General features: G+C 47.0%; 1 protein-coding gene across 1 annotated transcript in view; it reads left to right on the top strand.

Moving 5' to 3' along the window:
• Positions 1–9,154: 9,154 nt before the first annotated feature.
• The window catches only part of CNTNAP1 (contactin associated protein 1), a 48,411-nt gene continuing 35,936 nt past the window's right edge, over positions 9,155–21,629 (top strand). The window contains exons 1-4 of the mRNA XM_084857354.1: positions 9,155–9,438; positions 12,474–12,575; positions 13,367–13,560; positions 20,963–21,110. Coding sequence (XP_084713480.1) covers positions 9,363–9,438; positions 12,474–12,575; positions 13,367–13,560; positions 20,963–21,110 — 520 coding nt within the window. The 5' untranslated portion in view covers positions 9,155–9,362. The remainder of the gene's footprint in view (positions 9,439–12,473; positions 12,576–13,366; positions 13,561–20,962; positions 21,111–21,629) is intronic.

Raw genomic sequence — 21,629 nt, 5'->3', positions numbered from 1 at the left:
CCATCACAACCCATCTCTCTATGTGTCTAATGATCAAATCTCCCACTACCACAAGCCCTCCACCCCCTGAAGGCGCATCCTTGGTGTGAGAGGATATTTGCTTGTTTCCAAGGAATGGGTCCCTTCTAAGGGATCATTTCCCTCTTCCTCAGAATGACGCCATCCTTCCCTGAGACCCGCATTCTCCATGACAGCCAAGCAGCTGTCATCAAGGGATTGGGACACTGTTATTAGGTCTCCAAAGGTCTCATCCATCAACCTCTCTGCCTCTCTTAGCTTCTCCAGGTCAGCAACCTTGGCCTCAAGGGAACAAACTTGTTCCCTTAGAGCTAGGACCTCATTACACTGAGCACACACCCACGACTTCTGCCCAGCTGGCAGATAGTCTTAGATGTGGCACTCAGTGCAATTTGCCCCTGCTGGCTTTCTACCTTCATAATTGGTTTCTTCTTGTTGTTGTTTTTATTTTATTTTATTTTTTATTGCTATTATTGGGTTTGTTTACCTGGAAAACTAAGTTGTTTACTAGGAGAAGGTGGGAAATTATCTACAGTTATTTATTTATAGTTACTATGAGAAGGGAGGGAAGGGTCCATTGCCCTGGCCTCCTTGCCCTGTTGCTAAACTCACACAAGTGCTTCGTTTGCTTGTGGGCTGACGCTGTGTCCTTGGGGCTCGGGATGCTCCTTGTGCTCAGAGCACTGGCTCTCTTGCACGCCTGCCTCCTTATTTAGCTCTAGCTGGCTTGGCCCAACTGCTGCTGCAGCCAATCCAATGAGAGGGCCACGTTTGAAAAGCAAGGGAATCTGTGGCAGAACTGCTAGTCTGCGCTAGTTTCCAGTGAGTGGGAATGTAGGTCAGTTGAGCCCCCTGGGAGTGGAGATGTTCTGTTTAGGGGAGAGGACAATAGGCAATGAGAAAATGTCTATGCTAGATAGAGGACAATAGGCAGTGGGTCTTGGAGGGGACAACAGACAAAGGGTAGGTGATCTGAGAAGGGATGCCATTCAGGCTCCCCTTGGGATGCAAGGGGCTGGGGGCTAACACTGGGTATCTGATTTAGAAAAGGATGTGGTTTGCAAGGGCTGAGTCCTTTTTGTGTGTGTTTTAAAGCTAAATGCTAAGCTGCACTCTCAAAATTGGGATGAGTCTATTTCTGAGCTTCAGTTTATGAGCTGCTCTATAAGACCGCACATCTGAGCCTACGCTGAGCCCAAACTGAAGCTAGCCTACACTTTTTTTCTCTATAAGCAGGCTCTTCCACTAGCTAGGCCTGCACAGTGGCTCTTGTCAGTATAGAGCAATGCATTGCTTCTATTGCCCCTTTCTGAGCTTGGGTTTAGTTTAAATATGCAGTTGAGGTTCTCTTCGACGACTCGGGAATCTCTGTTAGAGCAGGGCCGCAAGGGCTAAACATTCCTGCTGGATTTCCCCCCTGGGATTTTGCTCCCATCCATAAAATGTAAAGGGTTACCCTTCTGGGCTTTAGCTCCCTTTGCTGTGCCCTTGTTTTGACTTCAGCTGATAATATATGAGTTTGAAATTATTACCTGAGATAATTTCATAGATAAATAAGTAAATAGCATTTCCTTTCTTCTCGCATGGGTGCTTAACTTGTTTGTGTGCTGACGCTTTGTCAGTGGGGCTCCTTGGGCTTGGAGAGCTGTGTCAGTGTGAAATGGAACCAATAGGTAGTGATAGTGACACTGAAGGTGCCCCAACAACCTTAGTGGAAGAGAGCTGAACTCTGTTGAAATACATGGATGGTTGTTGGCATATTGTGCACAGGTCTTTGGGTTGTTAAAAGTTATTAGTGGGTCAACAGTTTTCAGTACCTCTTTTCCCTAAATGTAAACAATGCAAGAGAAGTACATGCTATTGTACTGATAACATTATATAACATTTAAATCACGTTGTGTTTTAATTTCCCGCCTCAAATATTTCAGGTTAAATACTTGTTTTGGGGACAAAAATTTAACATGGGGTACTTTTTAAAAAATTACTAAATACAAATAAAATAAACCTGTTCAATTTTACTCTCTAGGGCATCAGAAAATTTTTCAATGCAAACTGAAAGTGATCCAAATGCAAATTACTCTATGCAAATTAGCCAAATTTGCATTGGAAAATTTTCCAGTTCAAAATTTTCCAGAAAACCCACATCACTACTTTTCATTTCCCCTTTCTTTGTACAAGATCTCTTCCATCTCTCCTCCTTGCTAAAACAATTAACTATATCATTTAACTTTATGCCACTTGTAGGTTGCATGATATAGATACATGATAGACAGATAAATGTCTTTGTAAGCATTTGTGTGGAAGCGGAAGCTTCCGTATAATATGGAACAAAGGTCAGGATATTAATTTAATTGCTATTTAACTGGACCCCCTGGCCATCTGGTGCTGACATCCCCAGCACCCCCTCCAAAGCTCATGTACCACTCATGATTTTCTTACCATTTCCCCCAACTTCTGCCAGCTCCACATGGCCCATCTAGTTCACGCTAGTTCAAGTTTGCATCTCTTAAGTACAGGTCACTGACCCTGGCGTTTCTCATATACTTGACACAGATTCATAGGAACAATGACCTCACTCTTGCTAGCTTCAGGATTTAAGCATGCGATGAAACCATATTCAGTGACTTAGAAGCACTGGTCCTTAATTTCAAACTGAAAGTGATCCAAATGCAAATTACTCCGTGGAAAGGAAAAACACGCTAGAGATGACCAGAGACGCTACCTATCATATCATATCAGCCTGAGCTAAGCCCTACTACTAAAGACAGGATTTGGGCCTGGGCTTTGATCACATTACGTCCTAGAACAGAGAGGGACAGTGGCAGGAGTGGGAAGATAGGTTATATTGGTGATCTCCTTGTATTAGATCTCAAAGCTTAGCTCTACCCCCATAAAGTAACCATAAGGATTTTTTTTCTTTTCTAATCATCATTAATATATGAGTAACGTAACAATGCTAAAATCTAGTATTATCTCTGTAATATACTTCCAGAAATATGCTTTTAGGAATTAAAAACCCTTCTGTAGTAATGACATGTCAGTCATTCCATGTGCAGATAAATAATTTTTCTATATAGAAATCAATTCAGTTAGTCACAGTGGTCAGGGGAACCCCTGTCAGGATTATCAAGCTCCACGTTTTCCCCAGACCCTGTGTGATTCCCATGTTTCCTGCTTGGATGCATGATTAGGTGGGATGTCTTCATTCTTCCCCCTGCTCTTTGTGTTCCAGGGCAGTGGATGACCTTGCTATGGATGGAGGGCACCGGGGCTGGGGGCCGTTCTCTAGGCCTCTCAGCAGTAGCCATCGTCCTGCCTCAGTGGGGGTGAAAATAACAACAGGAGCCAGAAATGGAATCGGTTCTGTGTACCTTTCACTGCTTTAGCTGATAAGACAGAAGCCACGAAACTCCCCCAAGGTTTAATCTGCTGGTTGATTGCAAACCAGCCACCCATCTGTCACAGCAGGCAGAGCCCGACTGATTTCTCGGATACTGCCAACACTCAGGGCAACATGGCCCCTATTTCCTTGCTGCCTCCCCTGCTTTTATGATAGGCCCCTGTGCTCCCATTCATTTTAAGGAAGCTGGCATAGGAGAACTTCTCAGTGTCTGGTGTTGGTGTGCGTGACCGTTCGGATTTTCTCCTCAGACCCCAACAGCTCTGCTGTTGCCCATTTCTCCCTCCTTGGTCCCACAGGTGAATAGCAAGCAGAGCCCTTCTTAGTGGTTATTATGAGCAAGAGAGATGTTGAGGTTCAAAATGCAAAATCCTTCACTCAGTAGCAGTCTTTCTCAAAACTCCATGTAGCCCAGACATCGGACCTGGCATTAGAAACACATTCAAGGATTGAAATACCACTAGCATCTGGCTCAAATTAAGTCTGGTTACCAAATGTGCTCCCATTTATGCAGGCAGGCGTATACCCTTGTTCACGTTCTCATGGGCACGCATTCGTTAAACCTACAGGGACCTGCTTCTTTGCACACATGCCAGAAAGGGAGGGAGACCCTTCCTCTATGCAAGCTACGTGTCTGCTGGGTAAAGAAGCCCATCCTAATCCCACTAAGAAAGCAAAAGCAGAAAGCCCCAGAAAGGATGTATGTTTTTTGCTTAATGTAGAGACACCCTAAGAGGAGACCTCCCCACCCAGGGGTCCACACACACACAAGATATCAGGATAACGTCACTTCGCACATTTATTGATTACAAATAAGAATTGTAAATGCACAAGCTGACTTGTGGGGAGTTAACTTGGTAGAGCAATATAACTTTAAACACAAGCATAATAATGAGAATAAACCTGCAAGCCTCCTTTAGAACTGTACCCTGCTACATTCTCGGCAAGGCCAGTTCCTGAAACCCAAAATGATGATGCTCCATTCTGCAGGGGGAGGGGGCGACTGGGATGGTAGCACAGGAGGAGAGGATTGGCTAATGCAGAGTTCCCTAACACTCATGGGAGGAGGAAAAGAAAGGGAATGTAGGGGCAAGAGGTGCAGGGGGGTGGAGTACGGGGAACAGGTCAGAGGGAAAATAAGCCAAGAGGGAGAGGGCTCTGTTCCAGCGACCCCCAGCCTTCATTCACTGTTGTTTACAAGGCTGTGGGTGGGAGCTTGTAACGCCAGTATCAAGCCAAGTCTAAACAGGCAAACATCACCACAGGCTCAAAAGGAAATTGAAACGTGTTAAACATTTTATTTAAGAAAATTACAAAAAATTAAGCAAATTAGTGTGGTGGTTACATGAGCATAATTTAGAAGCTTCTTTGTGATTACGTTATTAGCAGTGAAAAAGAATTAACAAATTTAAGGTTAACTTAAAGGATTGCAGTCGACAAAACTGGCACTACAAATGTAGCAAGCAAGGTAGCAAACTGAGCTCCTAGCATTGTTGTTTGGATAATATGACTCCCCCTCAGTACCCTCCTGTGCTCTTCTTGCGTTGTAAAGGTAACTAAAACATGCTAAATGTCTAACTTACCCTTGACTTTCTCCTGCACTTGAATGTAAAAAGCTAAGCTAAAGCATTACTAAGGGAGCATTCTGATGTCCCCTAAACAGTGTCTGAGGAGGGGCCATGGGACATTTCAGATTCCCCAATCCGAGGCTGGAGACAGCACTCCGACCTCGGAGGGGGGATCAGAGCTCTGACCCCTCCCCCACTCAGCCAGCGTGGAAAGAACCACGCCAGCTGTTCTCCACGGTCGGGAACTTCACCTTGGAGAAGAGGAAAAGGGGGCATTTCGGGGGCGGGGGAGGAAACTGGAAAGGCCAGGATACAAGTTCTCCCAAGACCTCTCCAGCCTCCTTCCCTTCGCCTCCGAAACGCCCCAGCTAGACAGGCAAAAAAACCCATCTAGCGAAAGGAGGGAGGATGGGGAGGCAAAGATCACCTCTGCCACTCTGCCCGCCCTGCACTGGATGATCATAAGCCTCTGATTTCAGGGGCTTATGATCATTGGGGGTGCATCTCATAGGATTGTGGCCTAGGTTCCGCTAGGCATGTGAAGAATTAAATCTGACACCTATGTCCTTGAATGTAGAAGTTCAAGTGAAAAAAATGAAAGTCTAAAAGTAAAAATTAAGTGGTCTACATAAAAACATTTCTGGGACTTAAGGGGTTAATCCTTGTCACATCAGTTATAAAAATATTCCATGAAGTCTAAAATTTTAAATCCAAACCTTTCACCCAGTTCTAGAATCTAAAACCTAATGGCACTTAAGAGGTTAACAAAATTTGGGATTAATAGGGTCAACCAAGTTTGGTTCTAAGATAGCTTTAAGTCTGGAAATGATTCCAAGCCCAATTTTCAGAAATAAGACAAAGTCCCAAGTTCAGAAAAAAAATGTAAGTTCTAACTTCAGGAAGTTTTAATATTATTGGCAAGTTCTAAAGTGTAAGAGCATTTCTACATGAGGCTTTTATTGCATACTCATGACTGGTCACTCTGGGAAGTTTGCGGGTCTTTTACAGAATGTCGTCAACCTCCAGGGCATCTCCCATGCTTTCTGACCTTTATCCCGCTTTTTAAAAGATCGGTGATAACCCGTTATGGAACATTAATCCGATATATCAGCAGTGTATAATGACGGAGTTGCGCTATAAGCACAATGCCATGTAGTGGCTGTAAAATGAAACATATAGAACTTGCCAAGAACTTGCTGAGAAAGACAGCCCTGAAAAAAAATAGCTCGTGTCAGCCCATGTAAGCAGCCAATCTTAATCCCACAAAGAATCTGGAAGCAGAAGCCTCGGTAAATTGCAGGATAAAAAGCCTGGTATGGTGAAGTTTTAAGAGTCTAAACAGCTCCATAGCTACCTAAATCTTTAGGTTCTGTGGGAAAAACCTGAAAAAAAAACATTTTCCATTGCCTTGCCCATAGTGAGGTATTGTGGGGCGAGATCTGAGGTGCCGTCAGACTCAGCCATCAGAGCGCTGTCCCTGCCACTTTGCCCTGGCAGGAAAACCGGCGCTCTTACAGCTGCCTTGAGGCTTGAGAGGACCAGCAGTTGCTGCACTGCTGTCTGCTGCAGACTGGGGTGAGGAGGAGGATGGAGCTGGGGGGTGGGGGGGAGTCTGTCTCAGGAAGCAACTTGTCTTTGGTCAGCCCTGCAAAGCTATCAGGGCAATCCCCAGCTGTCCTACCCATTTCATTAACTCTGTCCTTGTCACAAACACAGAATCACTGGGGGGTGCTTCCAGAGGAGGCTTTTCTGGCACTGTCGCCTTCCCTAATCCATTGAATTTACAGGGGTCCAGACATTGTTGCCTTCCACTTGTAGCCCTGCTGTTTTTTCCCACCACTTCTTCCTTTTTTTTTTCTTCTTCCCACAAAAAATCTGTGACGGAGGGAAAGATGGAATAGCTACGCAATGCCTTTGGATAGGTGGCACTATAGAGTCCTATGTCTGGAAGCACCATGGCTTGAAAGGGACCTCCAGGGGACCATCCAGACCAAGCCCAAAGCTCATTATAATATCTTCATCATAAATGCAGGGCTTCTCCTTTCTCTCACTGGCTTGTAGGTGCATTTCCTCCCCAATGCTGGCATTTTAAAAATTAAGCGCTGGAGGAAGCACACACACATTATGCCTTGGAACCTGCTTTTAGTGCCTAGGATCAGCCTTAGAATGTGCCACGCAAGGATGAAAAGGCGGTTCTTTTCCTTTGCAGTGAATAACTGCAACCAGATATCAAATGAAAGGTTTAAGGAACAAGCTTCTATTATGTAACAAAAAGTTGTGTTCCACACGTAAGACTGAATGACCCCATCAGCTCTCTTTTGAGAAATTAAATACTGAATACTCAGCCACTAATGTGATTCAGAATCTCAATTTCTGGCATAAATATATGTGAAAGATTTGGTGGAAACACATATAAGTTTTCAGAATGTTCGGGTGGGATGATCCAGTTTCATTACCCCTTTTTTCACAACACTACTAGAGAGCGGGGCCATTTCTAGGCAGGGAGGCTCGCTGGAATCAAACTAGATAAGCTTAGACCTACCTGCCAATAGAGCAGGAGTAGGGAACCGGTGGCCCTCCAGCTGTTTTTGGACTTCAGCTTCCATCAGTCCCAGCCAGCATGGCCAATGGGCAGGGATGATGGGGGTTGGAGTCCAACAACATTTGGAGGGCCACTGGTTCCCCACCCCTTCTATATAATGTCCACACATGTGTTTGGTGAAGCGGGGACAGGGGCTGCACAGGTGTAGTGGACAGGCTCACAGGGATGCAGCACCGGCTTAGCAGGGACACTGACGTCACTAGGGATGTACGAAAGTCACTTACCTTTTTGCGGATTCTGTTCGTGTGGGGTGGGAGGCGCTCCGTCCCTCCCCCCGGAATCCTCGACGGCCGGCTCTGCTCTGCGGCGGCTCCGCAGAGCAGCCGGCAGGCCAGGGCTGTCCGCAGCTGGATTTCCGGCCACGGATTGGCTGGTGCAGACGCAAATGGCGGCCGCCGTAGTGGCCGCCATTTGCGTCCAGCCAGGGAGCCGTGATAGGCTACATAAGTCTTTACATAACCTATCACGTCTGGGTAATAATAATAATTTAAAAAACGGCTTACGCAAATGGCAGCGGCTATGCCATTTGCGTTCCTTTTTTATTCGCTGTTTTAGCCTACGTAAATATTTACGTAGACTAAAATGGCAAAAAATAAGGAATGCAAATGGCGACCGCCGTAGCCGCCGCCATTTGCATACGCCGTTTTGTTTTGTTTTGACCCAGACGTGATAGGCTGTGTAAAGACTTACGTAGCCTATCACACCAAAGACCAGACTGCAAATGGCGGCTGCGGCAGCCGGTCGAAAGACCAGCCGCCGCCGCTGAAGCCGCCGCCGAAGCCACTGCCGTCCGGAACATCTGCCCCAGGTAAGTCTCATCCCGGGGGAGATCCGCGGGCTGGGGGTGGGGGTGGCAGGCCGTTCCACCATGGATTTCGGGGTGCCGAATGCCAGTGCATTCGGCCTCACTGAAATCCGTGGCGGAATCCTCCGCCATCCCTGGACGTCACTTGCCACCCCGCTCAGACTTCCCTGTTCCCTCGGAGCTTAGCTGGGTGGAAACAATATATTGTTCCCCGTTGCAGTGCAAAGTATTTTGGGTGGCTTGGTATTGAATGGGCAATTAAGACCCATTAGCTTTATCAAAGATTTGCTCCTGGTGGAGATGAAAACTGCTAAAACTGGTTTGTTGATATGGAACAACACAGCAGCCTCAATTTTTGGACTCTCCTTGGGGGCATGGCTCTGGGGACTGTCATGATGACGGTCTGCACTTCCAAATTTACCACTACACCACTGGACTAGACTCATGCCTGAATTAAAGTGTGCTGGAGGAACTGGTGTTGTTAAATGGGATACTCCAGGGGCGGGCCACCAATTTTCAGTGGCAGTATTCAGTCCTTGGATAGTTAATAAACAGAGTGGAGCTGTATGCTTTCCCTATCCACTGCACATCTGGCCACCCACGGTCACCTTTAGTTCTCTGGAAGAAAGCCAGGGTATGAAACAAACATGACGAATAAACAAATCTAAATAAATTAGGCGCTACTGCTTAGCTGGATGTTCCTGGCCAAGAGAGAGTGCCTCTGAACGTGTGCAGAGTGCTTTTCTGTCCATCTTCTTCAGTGATCTCTGAGATGGGGCGGGGGGAGCAGGGGCGAGCGCTGCCCGGAGGAGAAGCCGGAGGTGCTCTGAAGTGGGTGCTCGCTGGCGCGCCGCCCCGTCGGAGGCGCGCGCCTGTCTGCTCCGGCCAGCAGGCGGAGGCGGGCAGGGCGCACGTGCGGCGTGGCCGGGCGTCGGGGCGCACCGAGCCAGCTAGCGTCTTGGCTCCAGCATGGGTGGCCGCTTGCTGCTCTCGCTGCTCGCCTTCGCCGCTCTCCTGCAGCTCCGCGGCTGTAGCTGGTTCACACGTGAGTGTCCCGGGACGAGGCGCGGCGGCCTCAGCTGCATTGCGGCAGCAGTATCAGCAGCGTGGATCGGGCCGGGCGGGAAGGAAAAAGGGTCGCGGCGGGGGACGGGCAGCGCAGGAGGGCGGCGGGATGCGCGCGGAGCATTCGAGGAGGGCGGCCGCTGGGGGTCTCGCACCTAGCGGCAGTTGTGCGTGCGGGTCTCCAGAGTTCGGACGGGTGGCGGCGGCGGCTCATCCCTGGGGTCGCCGGTAGCAGCAGCGGCACTCCTGGTTCGTTGCTTATGCTACCGGAGGGAGCCGAGACCCACCCGAGGGGTGATGCGTTGGGATCTCGGGCGGGACGTCTGTGATTTCTGCCCTGCCCGGGGAAAGGCCGGGGTGTTTGCATCCATTCCAGGCAGGGAGCCCTGCTGCCTCCAGTTCCAGCACATCGGGGGATGCTGGGGCCTGGTCGGGCGGGGCGAGGCGAGGCGAGGCAGAGGGCCTGGCCAGCTGTCAAGGACATGTGTGAGGGGGATGCCGTCGTCGTCGCCCCCCCGCGGCGGTGCCCTGTGGACGGCAGCAGAGCAAGGGCGCGCCTTCAGCCTCTGGGAGGTGCGGGGCTGGACGTGCTCTCCCCGCGCTGCTTCGGCGCTCGGCGCGTGCTGCGCGTCGGCGTGGATGGCCAAAGGCCTGCGCCCGTCCCCTGCTTGGCCCCTCTCCGCGCACTGGTGGGGCAAGGCGCAGGCGGCCCCCTTCCCACCCTCCGCGGGGCCTGGCCAAGCGGGAAACGTTCCTGGGTCGTTCCCTCTGCATCGGCCTGCAGGCTGGAGCGGACTTTGCAGAGACTTCTGCCGACTTCCACTTCGTGGCTGGCTCTTGCTGGGCAGTCCGAGGAAAGCGAGCTGTGCGCGCGCTCTGGCTTGGGCGCCGCCCTAATGAGTGCACGGGGACATCGGACGGGGGGGTGGAGTGGGGGGGATGCCTGGATTGCCTGGGAGGGCTGCTGGTCGCCTCCCTGTGCCCTTGGTCTGCTCCAGCCCTTTATTACTTGCTTAGAGATGCAGGGGTGCCCCCCCCCCGGGGGTTGTCTGCCGCCCCCTTGTTCTGCTGTCTCATAGCCTGATAGGGATGCAGGAGCAAGACCATCTTGCTCTCGAACAGATGCCGGCAGGAGCTGAGCCTGCAAGGGCGTGTCGGCCGCTCTCTGCAGTGGAGAGGGAAAAAAACCTGGAGGAAAGGAGGGCGGGCGCTCTGGCCAGCGCTGCTCCTAGGCAGCCTTTGCGCTCTGCAGCAGTGACAGGCTGAGGAGGCAGCCTGCCAGGTGTGTCTGTCTGTGTCTTGTCATCTCTGGGAGACAGTTCTGGAGCTGCCCTGCCCCTCACTCTTGACCACCAACTTCTCAGAAAACTGGGTGTCTGAGATCGGGCTGGGGGCTGTGCTGTGGGGGCCAGCTTCATTTGTGGGTGCTGAGTAGAGCAAGCAGCCAGGGCTTTCTTGCTGAGGCTTCAGCCCTGGAGCCTGGCTTGGATGTGAGGTAATAACAGAGCAGAATGTGTAGGCCGAGCCTGAATAGAGAAGGGAAGGGCGAGAATCTTCTTCGATTTGTTTTTGATAAGAATTTATCAAAATGTGCATTTTTTCATATTGAGGATGGAAAGAATGTGAGATTTAAAAAAAAGGATTGTGGGCGAAACCAGAACTGACAGATTTGTCCATCCATGTCCAGGGCTGTTAGAAGTCTGGGTTTGAATCCCTGTGTATTCAGATGCATTCGTGTTGAATTAGGGTTGCCAACTCTCTTTTCTGACAGGCTCTTCATCTTTAACAGCTGTGTGGCAAGCAGGCTCCTCCCCACGCTGTACCTACTTGAATTGCAGATTGGTCCAAACTTTATTTCAGTTCATTTTTGATAAGGATTTACCAAAATTCACAAATTTCTTCATATTCAGGATGGAATATGAGATTTAAAAAATTTGTGTGCAGGAGAAAGCAAAGCTGACAGATTCATCCATCCAGGACCAGCCTTGAGGGTGGGTGAGCTAGGTGGGTGCCTCAGGCACCAAGCTGGGGGTGGGGGACAAGCTGAGCTGAGTGGGCACCAAGCTGAGCTCACTGGCTGTTTCTTTTAATGTGCTGTCTGCAGGGAGTCAGGATGGCAAAAAGCAAGTGTCTGTAGCCTTTTTCCCCCCCCAAGGTTCTACAGGTTGTTTGGGTACTAACTATGAAAATGACCTTCCTTCAATTAGCTCTAAAGTAGGTTTCATTTTAAATTTCCACTTTGATGTAATTTGTGCTATGTAAAAGTCAGTGGAACACAGCTTACTTTGAGGCAACGTTACCGAATGCAGTAAACACTATAAGCACTATATACATAATAATAAAATAAAAAAGATGTAGGAGTGGTGTGAGGCTAGGCATTCAGGGAGGAATCCTTCCTGAGTAGTGGAGAAGGCCAGCAGCAGGCCACAACCTGGGCTGAGACCCAGGTAGCAGAAGGAAGGTCTGCCGGAAGGGGCTTGGAATTGGGAGGAGGTACTCAGGAGAAGCACAACTGGGTCCCTGTTCCCTTATCCCCATGTACGAAAAATGGAAGCACATCTGTCATTGATGCCAGGGCAAAGAGGAGCTGCAGATGTAGTCTGTACATCCAGTAATCCTTGTATGTGCCCCCCAGCTTTTCACAGGTATGCATGGGTCCTTGTAGGGGTCAGCAGCAGAGCCCCCAACATCACACCTGCACCAGGCCTCAAAAACCCACTGGATGTCCCTGTAAAGCTGACCATGGGCAGTGGGGGAGGGGCACCAAAGGCACTCCTCACCCAAGTCACTATTTATCTTAGGATCGTCGCTGCATCCGTCCCTGGCTTGGAGTGCCTTTCCTCACTAATTAACCACAGCTAGTCTATACATGTGTGGTATTAGCAGGCCAGGGCTTCAAAGCCAGAGGTTGTTGCTTCCAAACCTGCACCTGAGCACCTGTTTGTGGTGCTCAGGCTTTTTTTATAGTTTGGCTGGAATGGCGACTTCTTCCCACTCTTCCTCCTGCCACTTCAGGACGTTGTGACGATGAACTCGTTGGCCCCCTCTACACATGGAATCTTGGTGCATCCTCTCGATCCAGCATCTTCCGTGCTGCCACATTTGCTCGGATTTATGGTGAGTTCAGAGACCCCCAGTTCTCTCCAGTCCAGTGGCATTAACCAGTGGTCCATTTAGCTCTGTGGATTGTCTTCCCGACTTGGACCTGTGCCTTAAGGATGTTAGGAACCTAGGAAGCTGCCTTATACTGAGTCAGGCCTCTGGTCCATCCAGCCCAGTACTGTTGACACTGACTGGTGGCAGCTCTCCAGGGTTTCAGGCAGGATTTTTTCCAGCCCCACCTGGAGATGCTGGCGTACTTGAGACCTTCTGCATGCGCAGCAGGGGTCTGCCACTGAGCTATGCTCCCTCTCCCACAAGTAAAGCATGAAAGTGGAATCTCTCCCTTATGGTTAACTGTTACTGTATTCAGCAGTCAGAGATATACGTGGTCTCTAAACACTGAACAACTGATCCTCCAAATGTTTACTGTTCTGAGCACCTTGGAGGAAGGGAAAAAATAAATGTAATAGATATTTTTACTTGTTTTTTCTAAAAAGTCAGTTATGCTGGTGATCATCTTGATATCCTGTGATGGGTTTCATAGTGTTAGTATGCATTATGTTAATATTTGGTTTAAACAATACAGAGCAGAGAGCTGAGTTGTCACAGTCTAAGATCCTGCTAAGAGGGCAGGGACTGTGAGGGAGCAATGTGTTGAGTGATTCTGGGGCATCATACAGAGCCCCAAGGGCATGCCCAGACCTGTAGCAGAGAGCTCTAGGTGGCAGTGTATATGCTTCCGTTCTGGAGCATACAGAAAGGAACCATGTCTCATGCTTCTGTCCTCTCTGCACTCTCTTGTACAGGTGCTGGTGGCTGGTCACCTGACCCCCAAGACAAACAGCCATGGCTCCAGATTGACCTGACAAAGAAAGCCCACATTAAAAGCATCGCCACTCAGGGCGTCTTCAATACCTACAACTGGGTGACACGCTACATCGTCCTCTATGGTGACCATCCCAGCAACTGGAAGCCTTATTTCCAGCAGGGGAGCAATTGGGTGAGAAAGGAGTTGCTGCCGCTGCCCTCAAACAAAGAGAGGGGGTGGCAGTGTCCGGGACCCATAGGTGCTTCCATAAGTGTGCACACATTACAGCAGAACTTGTATATGCAGGAGTTTGTGAGTCTCAAGCTTTTGCAGTCATAGGTTTCAAGCACTGATTTTTTGTATAGGAGATATAAGCAAATGACGAGCCAAACCTTGAATCGATTCCCACAAAAAATATTTCACTCGTTAGTTACACGAGATAATATGGATGTGTGCCCTATCCACAATACATGGTAATGAAAATATGCACAAAAATGTATGCAGAAAATTGTAGATTGCACTTCAAATTTGTAATGAAGCCTTTCACATTTTAATTCAGCCTAATAAAGCTCTCACAGTAGCTTGCAACAATAGTAATCGTATATAAAGTCAATCAAGCACTGACATTCTAAAAAAACCTAAGAAATCAGTAAAAATAGAGCAATGGAGTCTTACCAATAGAGTAGAAACCCTAACCAGATGAATAACCTGGAGTGCAACATAGTACTTCTATAGAAGATAAGAGTGCAAAAATATATGGGCTTATAATGTTGAGTACTGTGGAGCTAAATCAGAATCTAGGGGTTTGTCACAAATGTTATTTCAAGCAAAATACCTCCACACAGTCCTTTGACTATTAATCTGAACTATACTTGTGTAGCCTCTCCCACTGCAGTTCTTGCAAACCATTGTACCTCTGAAACGATTAAGCATGGCTTGTTCATGGTGTACCACATAGTTTTTCCAGGCTAGTTTTGAATCATGTTCAATAAGGTGGCTGGTGCAAACCTCCCATTGAGTTCATCTGGTTGTAGTTTATTTATATTTTTACAGTGTTGAATTGCGAATCAGGCTCAGCACTTCATAGCATTTTTTCCATGTCACACATTGAAAATGTACTTGAGGTAAGTGATAACGTGCAGTGTTCACAGCTAGAGATAAATTTTCAGTGCCCAAGTCAGTCTTTGCCACAGTTATTTTCTTTATGTAATGTTCGTATGGCGTTATGTTTAGGGTTTCATTTCAGATTCTCTCCTCACAAAGACATCGGCATTTTGCACCCAGCTTCAATTCACTCCTCAGTAGTAGCACTTTGTTATAATCCAAACTGATGGATATCTGTAGAGGTGTAGAAATGCTGTTGATTTACACTTCCCAAATGGAAAGCTGGTAGTAATGTATTTATCTCACTTGTATACCACTCTTCCTCCAACCTTCTCTGGGAGTTTACATGGGGTTATCCCATTTTATCCTTACAACAATCCTGTGAGGTTGATTAAGCCAAGACATAGTAGCAAAGCAGTGAACATCACAGATATAATGATATGATAACCTAACAGGATGTCAGCAATTTTACCAGATTTTGTCTTCCTTCTGTAATTGTGATCACAGTGTTATCCCTCCAAAGTTCTTCCAATGTCTCATTGAAATGATGGATGCATCTAGGTTCATTGAGCTCTTTTTTGTTGACTGTTTAATCCACTTTTGCCGAGACATCTGCTGCTCTGAAATTATAATTTTTTTTCTTCTGGAAATTTTGATAGTGGCGTAACAAAATGTCAAAAGTTCGAACAGGAATGAATGGATTTTAGTCTGTTCTCACCATCTGTAAAGTTTTGTTAGAGATAAAATAGCAAAATACAGTTATCAATGAAACCAAATCCTAATTTTATAACAGCACAAAAATGATCACTAGATGATGGCAAATGTCTTTTTTGTATTTCATTATTGTTTGTGTACATATGACACATAGGCTGAATCCAGATGTCACGCTAAACTATAGTTTAGCATGATATAAGCAAGCTGCACCAAGCCTCAGACTCGAGTGTTTGCTCTCCTTCTCTTGTGCAGCCGAGATGAGTTTGGAAGCATTTGCTTCTGTCTTTACTCAACCACAGTATTGTCTGGACACAGATCTGTGATTAACATTAACTGTGGTTAGTTTTAAACAACCCAGCTTCATAAGCCACAGTTTGACATTGACTTGTTCTAAAATAATTATAGTTAACATTCACCACAGTTTGTCAGTCCAAAGCTTTCTTCACACGGAGCTTTTATCTTGCGATTGAGATTGCTCCTTCATGGAAGTTGGCGGGCTCTTTACATGACACGGTGACCCTCCAGGGCGTCTCCTGCACTAAATGCCCTTTGTTCCATTTTTAAATAGATCGCAGATAATGAGCTATCAGATTACCCTGTTGTGTTCCACTTGAGTTCCCTCTGTGAAAAGAGGAAAAGCGGCAAGAAGAGGAGTGAGGTCAATGAAAGATCATGGAAGACTCAGATACGGGGAGGAAGCACATGTAAAGGGAGTCAGTGGTGACCCTGCATTTAAAACGGAAGCAGAAAGCCCTGTTCTAAATGCAGGATTTTAGTCTGGTGTAGAGATGCCCCCCCTTCATGGATCACTGCCTTGTTGTGGCGAAGGGGCTTGCGTAACTCAGTGAAGCCATAAGCTATGCCGTGCAGGGCCACCCAAGACGGACAGGTCATGGCAGAGAGTTCTGACAAAATGTGGTCCACTGGAGAAGGAAATGGCAACCCACTCCAGTATTCTTGCCAAGAAAACCCCATGGAACGTATCACAAGGCTAAAAGATATGACGCCGGAAGATGAGCCCCTCAGGTCGGAAGGTGTCCAATATGCTTCTGGGGAAGAGCAGAGGGTATTTCCAAGTAGTGCCAGAAAGAGTGAAGCGGCTGGGCCAAACCCGAAAGGACACTCAGCTGTGGATGTGTCTGGTGGTGAAAAGAAAATCCGATGCTGTAAAGAACAATATTGTTTAGGAACCTGGAATGTCAGATCAATGAATCAAGGTAAGCTGGAGGTGGTCAAACATGAGATGGCAAGATTGAACATCGACATCTTGGGAATCAGCGAACTAAAATGGACAGGCATGGGCGAATTTAATTCAGGTGACCATCATATCTACTATTGTGGGCAAGAATCCCTTAGAAGAAATGGAGTAGCACTCATAGTCAACAAAAGGGTGGGAAAAGCAGTACTGGGGTACAATCTTAAAAATGATAGAATGATCTCAGTACGAATCCAAGGCAAACCATTCAACATCACAGTAATTCAAGTCTATGCCCAACCACTGAGGCCGAAGAAGCTGAGGTTGATCGGTTCTATGAAGACCTACAACACCTTCTAGAACTAACACCAAAAAAAGATGTCCTCTTCATCATAGGGAATTGGAATGCTAAAGTAGGAAGTCAAGAAATCACTGAGATAACAGGCAGGCATGGCCTTGGTGTACAAAATGAAGCAGGACAAAAGCTAATAGAGTTTTGCCAAGAGAACATTCTGATCATAGCAAACACTCTTTTCCAACAGCACAAGAGGCGACTCTACACATGGACGTCACCAGATGGTCAATATCGAAATCAGATTGATTATGTCCTTTGCAGCCAAAGATGGAGAAGCTCCATACAGTCAGTAAAAACAAGACCTGGAGCTGACTGTGGCTCAGATCATGAGCTGCTTCTTGCAAAATTTCGGCTTAAATTGAAGAACGTCGGGAAAACCACTAAACCGTTCAGGTATGACCTAAATCATATCCCTGATGAATATACAGTGGAGGTGAGGAATAGATTTCAGGGATTAGACCTGATAGACAGAGTGCCTGAGGAACTATGGACGGAGGTCCGTAACATTGTTCAGGAGGCAGCAACTCAATCCATCCCAAAGAAAAAGAAATGCAAGAAAGCAAAGTGGCTGTCTGATGAGGCTTTACAAGTAGCTGAGGAAAGAAGGGAAGCGAAAAGCAAGGGAGAAAGGGGAAGATATACCCAACTGAATGCAGAGTTCCAGAGAATAGCAAGGAGAGACAAGAAGGCCTTCTTAAATGAACAATGCAAAGAAATCGAGGAAAACAACAGAATGGGAAAGACTAGAGATCTCTTCAAGAAAATTGGAGATCTCAAGGGAACGTTTTGTGCAAAGACGGGCATGATAAAGGACAAAGAAGGCAGGGACCTAACAGAAGCAGATGAGATTAAGAAGAGGTGGCAAGAATACACAGAAGAACTATACAGGAAAGATCTGAATGTCCCTGATAGCCATGATAGTGTGGTCACTGAACTTGAGCCGGACATCCTCGAGAGTGAAGTCAAGTGGGCCTTAGGAAGCATTAGTAACAACAAAGCTAGTGGAGATGACAGTATTCCAGCCGAGCTATTTAAAATCCTAAAAGATGATGCGGTTAAAGTGCTGCATTCAATATGCCAACAAATCTGGAACACTCAACAGTGGCCACAAGACTGGAAAAGGTCAGTTTACATTCCAATTCCAAAGAAAGGCAACGCCAAAGAGTGTTCAAACTACCGCACAATTGCGCTCATTTCACATGCCAGCAAGGTGATGCTCAAAATCCTACAAGCTAGGCTTCAGCTGTATGCGAACCGAGAACTACCGGAAGTACAAGCTGGGTTTAGAAGAGGCAGAGGAACTAGAGATCAAATCGCCAACATTCGCTGCATCATGGAGAAAGCAAGAGAATTCCAGAAAAACGTCTATTTCTGCTTCATTGACTACGCTAAAGCCTTTGATTGTGTGGATCACAACAAACTGGCAAATTCTTAAAGTGATGGGAGTACCAGACCACCTTACCTGTCTCCTGAGAAACCTGTACGAGGGTCAAGAAGCAACAGTAAGAACCAGACATGGAACAACCGATTGGTTCAAAATTGGGAAAGGAGTACAACAAGGCTGCATATTGTCACCCTGCTTATTTAACTTATATGCAGAGTACATCATGAGAAATGCCGGGTTGGATGAATCAGAGGTCGGAATTAAGATTGCTGGGAGAATTATCAACAACCTCCGATATGCAGACGATACCACCCTAATGGCAGAAAGCGAAGAGGATCTCAAGAGCCTCTTGTTGAGGGTGAAAGTGGAGAGTGCAAAAGCTGGTTTGAAACTCAACATTAAAAAAACTAAGATCATGGCATCTGGCCCCATCACTTCCTGGCATATAGAAGGGGAAGAAATGGAAGCAGTGACAGATTTTACTTTCTTGGGCTCCAAGATCACCGCAGACGGTGACTGTAGCCATGAAATTAAAAGACGCTTGCTCCTTGGGAGGAAAGCTATGGCCAACCTAGACAGCATAGTAAGAAGCAGAGACATCACCTTGCCGACAAAGGTCCGTCTAATCAAAGCTATGGTTTTCCCAGTAGTAATGTATGGCTGTGAGAGCTGGACTATAAGGAAGGCTGAGCGCCGAAGAATTGATGCTTTCGAACTGTGGTGCTGGAGAAGATTCTTACGAGTCCCCTGGACTGCAAGGAGGTCAAATCAGTCCATCCTAAAGGAAATCAACCCTGAGTGCTCATTGGAAGGACAGATAATGAAGCTGAAGCTCCAATATTTTGGCCACCTAATGCGAAGAGAAAACTCCCTGGAAAAGACCCTGATGCTGGGAAAGACTGAAGGCAAAAGGAGAAGGGGACGGCAGAGGATGAGATGGCTAGATAGCATCACGGATGCAATGAATATGAACTTGAGCACGCTCCGGGAGAGAGCGCAGGACAGGAAGGCCTGGCATGCTATGGTCCATGGGGTCACGAAGAGTCGGACACGACTGAACGACTGAACAACAACAAGAGATGCCCCAAGTGACGTGACAACCTGTGGGTAAACAAAAGTAGAAGTGAAGGCTTCTGAATTCATCCTCTTGCCATGCAGGACTGCAGCGGGGGAGGGGGATGCACGAGCATGCTGTTTGAATGCTGCCAGCATGGCAGTTTGCAGGATTAGCAGGTACACAGCAGAGGTGGTGAACGGTGGCCCTCCAGATGCAGTTGGACTGCAGCTCCCATCAGCCCTAGCCAACGTAGTGATGTGGGATGATGAGAGTTGCAGTCCAACAATGTCTGGAGAGCCACACGTTCCCCATCCCCGTGGTAGGTCATTCATTCATTCATTCATTCATTCCCTTTCTATACCGCCCAATAGCCGAAGCTCTCTGGGCAGTTCACAAAAATGATTAACAGATACATGCACGTTGTCCCTTTTGACCTTGTTTGAGCTGAAGATGCTGTCTATGCCTTGAGTTGTCAGTATTTACCTTCATGAAGAATTTTTGCATATATCAAATGGTAGCCATTATCTATTGCTGGGCAGCTTACCTGATATTTGATGCTCTACTACAAGCATTGTTAGCAGGTGCATTTGACAGGCATTTTCACTGAGGTCATGACAAGTGGCCACAAGTAACAAAATACAGAACTTTTTAACATCGATATTCATTTAAGCCAGGAGTGAGAAACCTTGGGACCTCAGCTTAATTTCGTGCAGTCCTCTGCAAGCAATCACTTCAGACCCCAGGCAAGAGCCATCTTTTTCTCCCCTGTCAACTGCTGGGCAGGGAAGAGGAGGGAGGGAGAGAGAGGGAGGAAAGGGGGGAGGTGACGGAAAGAGAGCGTGAAAGGGTGGCCTTGTCCACTGCTGGCATGCAGCCCCTGACAGATCACCCTGAGGGAACATGACCTTTGATAGAAAAACAGTGCCCCGCTCCTGATTCAAGCGTGCTCTCTCTCTCTCTCTCTCTCTCTCTCTCTCTCTCTCTCTCTCTCTCTAGTCATACAGGTTCAATGAGAGGTAGCTTGCACCCCTAGACTGCTTTTATTAGCAGATCTACTCCTATGTATGTCAATTTGTAACAATTTCCTTTTACAAGAAAACAAACATATTTTAGTGGGAATTACTTCCAGGTTAGTGTAGAATTCTACATTCTAAACATCTCCACTTCCATTTTATTTCAGAACAACTTTCCAGCTTTTGTTGACTGCCGGGATGAACTTATGGGCGATGTTTGGTGAAATTTCAGATGCCAGAAATAGGACTTGGAGTGGACTTGTATTGCTTTGCTCCACCCTTTGCCTGTCAGAATACATTATGCAAAACAAAACAAATTCAGTTTCTAACATTTATTTTCCTGTAGCAATTTTAACACCGACTTTAAAACCTAGTATCTCAGAAAGCTGTGGGAGACTTTGGTCCTGGAGTTGAAGATGTAAGGAACTTCTTATACTGAGGCTATTGTTTCCTGTAACTCATCTTTGTGTACTCCGATTGGCTGCAGGACTTCAAGGGCTTGGGTGCTGGCTTCTCCCAGCCCCTGCTACCTGGGTCCCTTCTGTTGGAGTTTTCAGGGAGGATTGATCCTGGAAGTTTTTACATGGAAAAACATGTGCTCTACCACTGAGATGTTGCACTGCATTGTTTCTCGGCCCTGGCTAGTTCCTGGTCCCTCACCTTGGCGCCTAGTTCTGAAATCTGAGATGTGCATATTTGTGTGGGAGCAAATCCCTGTGGGCATTTCATACTGTCACTCCGAGTAGTTTCATGTCTTGCTTTTCTCCCGTAGACGTTTTTTGGCAATGTGAATGCAAGTGGTGTGGTTCTTCATGAACTTCATTATCCCATCTTGGCTCGCTACCTCCGCATCATTCCTGTGGCTTGGAATCCACACGGCACCATTGGTTTACGAGTGGGCCTTTATGGCTGCTACTACCGTAAGTGATTCTTCTGGGAACATGAATGTTTCTTTTTAAAAGTTGCTGGAAAATTCCAGGAAATTTGGAAGATATAGGACAAATATTACTGTTCTTTTTTCCTCTGAGAAAAGAGTAAATGGCGGGAAAACATTTGCAGTGTGCTTCTTTCTATTTGTACCAAACAGCGCTGAAATAGTACATTAAAAAGATCTGTAATCTGCCATCATACACAAATACAAAAGAAATGTATATTTCTGTAGAAACAGTTGTGGAAATTATTTTTTCAGTCCTTTGTTATGAAAGGGAAATATGAGTCATCTGTTTCTTTTTCAGTTTTCCTCATCAAACCATGGGGGTTGGGAAAGGGAAGGGGGAGGGCTTGTTTCCAAGTTCATTCCAGGTGGGCCATCTCTAGTCATGGTTGAGGAAAGCTGGCCTGATGCAATGGTGAATGGCATTCTTGAAAACTGTATTGCAGGTAGAGAGAGGGAGACCTGGCTTACATGATCGAACAGCTCACCACAGCTGTTATTTAAG

This window comes from Heloderma suspectum, chromosome 5 (genome assembly GCF_057233095.1).
Source record: "Heloderma suspectum isolate Gila_16-S chromosome 5, 16-S_ref, whole genome shotgun sequence".
Taxonomy (NCBI): Eukaryota; Metazoa; Chordata; class Lepidosauria; order Squamata; family Helodermatidae; genus Heloderma; species Heloderma suspectum.
This window is presented reverse-complemented; position numbering and strand designations above follow the sequence as displayed.